The sequence below is a fragment of the Pterocles gutturalis genome, unplaced genomic scaffold (assembly GCF_000699245.1).
Source record: "Pterocles gutturalis isolate BGI_N339 unplaced genomic scaffold, ASM69924v1 scaffold4422, whole genome shotgun sequence".
Taxonomy (NCBI): Eukaryota; Metazoa; Chordata; class Aves; order Pterocliformes; family Pteroclidae; genus Pterocles; species Pterocles gutturalis.
Window position 1 is genome coordinate 1 of NW_010115067.1, and position 2880 is coordinate 2880.

General features: G+C 39.9%; 1 protein-coding gene across 1 annotated transcript in view; it reads left to right on the forward strand.

The window, feature by feature from the left end:
- Positions 1-168: 168 nt before the first annotated feature.
- LOC104462880 (mismatch repair endonuclease PMS2-like) overlaps positions 169-2880 on the forward strand; it is a gene marked incomplete at its 5' end in the record, with an annotated part of 12121 nt that continues 9409 nt past the window's right edge. Inside the window, 3 exon segments of the mRNA XM_010075023.1 lie at positions 169-308; positions 857-943; positions 2048-2148. Of these exon segments, the coding sequence (XP_010073325.1) occupies positions 169-308; positions 857-943; positions 2048-2148 (328 nt within the window).

Sequence of the window (2880 nt, forward strand, 5' to 3'; positions counted from 1 at the left end):
GGTGTCTGACCCCCCGCCTGCCCTTGGGGCCTGTTGCTCTCGCTTGGGAGGAGCGGAGGAGGGAGGCCTGGCGCGGCGAGCCCGTCCCGCCGGTTTCACACCGCGCTGTGCTTTCCTGCCCCTCCTCTCCTCACACACTCGCTGTTTTCCTGTGCCTCCTCTCTCCAGCCTGCAGCCCGCCAAAGCCATCAAGCCCATCGACCGCAAGTCCGTCCATCGGATCTGTTCGGGACAGGTTGTGCTGAGCCTTGGCACCGCCGTGAAAGAGCTGGTGGAGAACAGCCTGGATGCGGGAGCCACCAACATCGGTACCCTTCTTTTCATCCTAATGCCATCAAGTTTAATAAACGTCTAAAGTACTTCTTTTTCCTGAAAGCATAGTGTACATTAACAAATCTGTGCAAATACTTTCTGTTTGGGCCAAGCACGTTAGCAGTGATTTTACACTTCAGGTAAATGTTGATTCCCAGGCTTCAGCTGGGCTCTCAGAGGTGTGTGATTGTGTCAGTGTTATGTTGTTTGTATCCCTTTTCCTCACTAAACAAAGTATGTGGCCTATGCAGCAGAGATGATGAGGCTTTGCTAGCCCGTGGCCTCAAGCTAGGAGGTGGTTAAGGTGGGGTTGCAGTTTCCAGAGCTGTCAGGAGGGTGCCTGTTCAGGCAGAAGTACAATGAAGCAAGCACAGGTTAGTTACCATTAAATTGCCCTAACTTTTGACAGCTATGAGGATTTTTTTGTTCTTCAAATTTGACCTGGAAACCCGTTGTCTAGTAAAGTTACTTCAAATGCAAAGTTAATACTGAATACTGTGTATGAACATACAGAATTAAAAGACTTTATTACTCAATTTTGTAGATATAAAACTTAAAGATCATGGAGCAGAACTCGTAGAGGTTTCAGATAACGGAGATGGAGTGGAAGAGGAAAACTTTGAAGGCTTGAGTAAGTTAAACCTTTTCCATAATTTATGTCTGGATATTTTGAAAGCATGTTTTCAGTGAACGCTACTTTTTTGAACAAATTTTCTAAGCTTAGTAATTTTTAACAGATACTCAGCTTTTACACAATGCATGCATGACCTGCAAGAGTTGGGCAAAACTAGACTGGACTTCTGTAGTGCTGTTGTGATTGTAGTTCTTGTAGCTCAGAAGTTGTCTTTGATTTGATTGCTTAAGTGGAACAAATAACATAAATAATTATAGGAGAGAAAGTCCTATAAATGTTCATTTAGATTCATTCATGTTGAGTCATCAGTCATTGTTGAAGGAGTCAAGTTTTGTGAAAGTGACTGCATCAGAGAGGTGAATTATAAACTTGAGCATTTGCTGAAAGTGAACTGACATGGCATGCCTGACTGTCAAATTTTCCATTTGTTATTTTTAAATTGCACAAAATGGGAGCAGAAAGAATAGTGTATGACAAATGTAACTGGCCATTGCAACAGAAATACCCGCGTTTCTTTTTTTCATATAATGACTAGGGATCTGGTTCACCATAAGTTATTCCTCCATAACTTTGTGTGTCCACAGTATGTCTATAATACATCAGGAACTCTTTCTCCTACTGTTCTAGGACAGTGAAAGTTCAAGGGTGCTGCTACTCAGTTTGTTACCTGGTGACTAGTGCTGCTCTGATTGTGTTGACTGAGTCCTCCTCAGCTGTGGTTGTGGTGGAACATGCTTGTGCTGGTCCACTCTGTACCACGCATGGCATAGCACTGCAGTTTTCTTGTGGGGCAAAATCTGTGGCAGGTGCATCAGCAGCAGAGGAGGTAGTGGGTGCTGCTCTGAGGCATCTTGTAATGCATATACCAGTGATGCTGTATGAGTTTTGGGTGTAAATATGGAATGACAGGTATATCTGAGGATTTTAAAGAGATCTTGCTTACAGGAAAAGGAAACATTAAGTATTATTTTGTTTCTGATAATTATATAAAATACAATGAATAATACGGAAGTTTTTTTGCTTCTTGATACACATGCAAATCTCCTTGCATAGATCAATGTCACTTTGAAGTGAAATATATATTTTAAATCTTTTTTCCAGCTCTGAAACATTATACATCAAAGATACAAGATTTTTCTGATCTAGTACATGTTGAAACATTTGGGTTTCGAGGTGAAGCTCTGAGTTCACTGTGTGCATTAAGGTACTAATATTAAACTTCTTATTAGTAGAAAGTTACTATATGCACAAAAATAACTGAAGCCAACTTTTCAGTTTACCATTATTGATAAAATGAAGCTTTGGAAACTTCCAGTTCCTTAGAGTTAGGTCAATTTTGAGCAGCAGTTTGCATGACATCCTGGGTCATTTCCAACCAAAATTATTGTATCATTCTAAGCATCTGAAATTATTCTGTAATTCTAAGCACCTGATTGGTCCTTTTATGTACAAAATTTAGTGTCAGTTAAGTGTGCAAATCTTTGCAGAATGGAACTATGTGCTTGCATAAGTGTTTGATCCTCTGATGTAAAGCACTGCAATAGCTCAGTGCTGTTTGCTAGGCTGTAGCTCATTAAAACGGTATTTAGATTCCTCGCAGACAAACTATACATTTGAAATAGCACAGCTGTTGTACACAGTTCTGTGCATCAAGAGTATTCTGCTGTTATGTATTAGTATGAGGAATGTAGTTTCCAACAAAATCAGACTTTAACATTGCTTTTTATAGAAGAATGAAAGAGATACAAATAAAAATGTTTGCATTATGGCTAGGAAAATGTTACATTGCTCTGAGGTATGGTTTTAATTGTTTGTGGTGAAGAGTTAGTTTTAATTTAATTAATAGTATTTGTGTAGATTTTATGCCTGATTAGGTCATGAGGAATGGATAAGAATATACAGCGCTCAGTGAGTAATTCTGTTGCCTCTTTCCC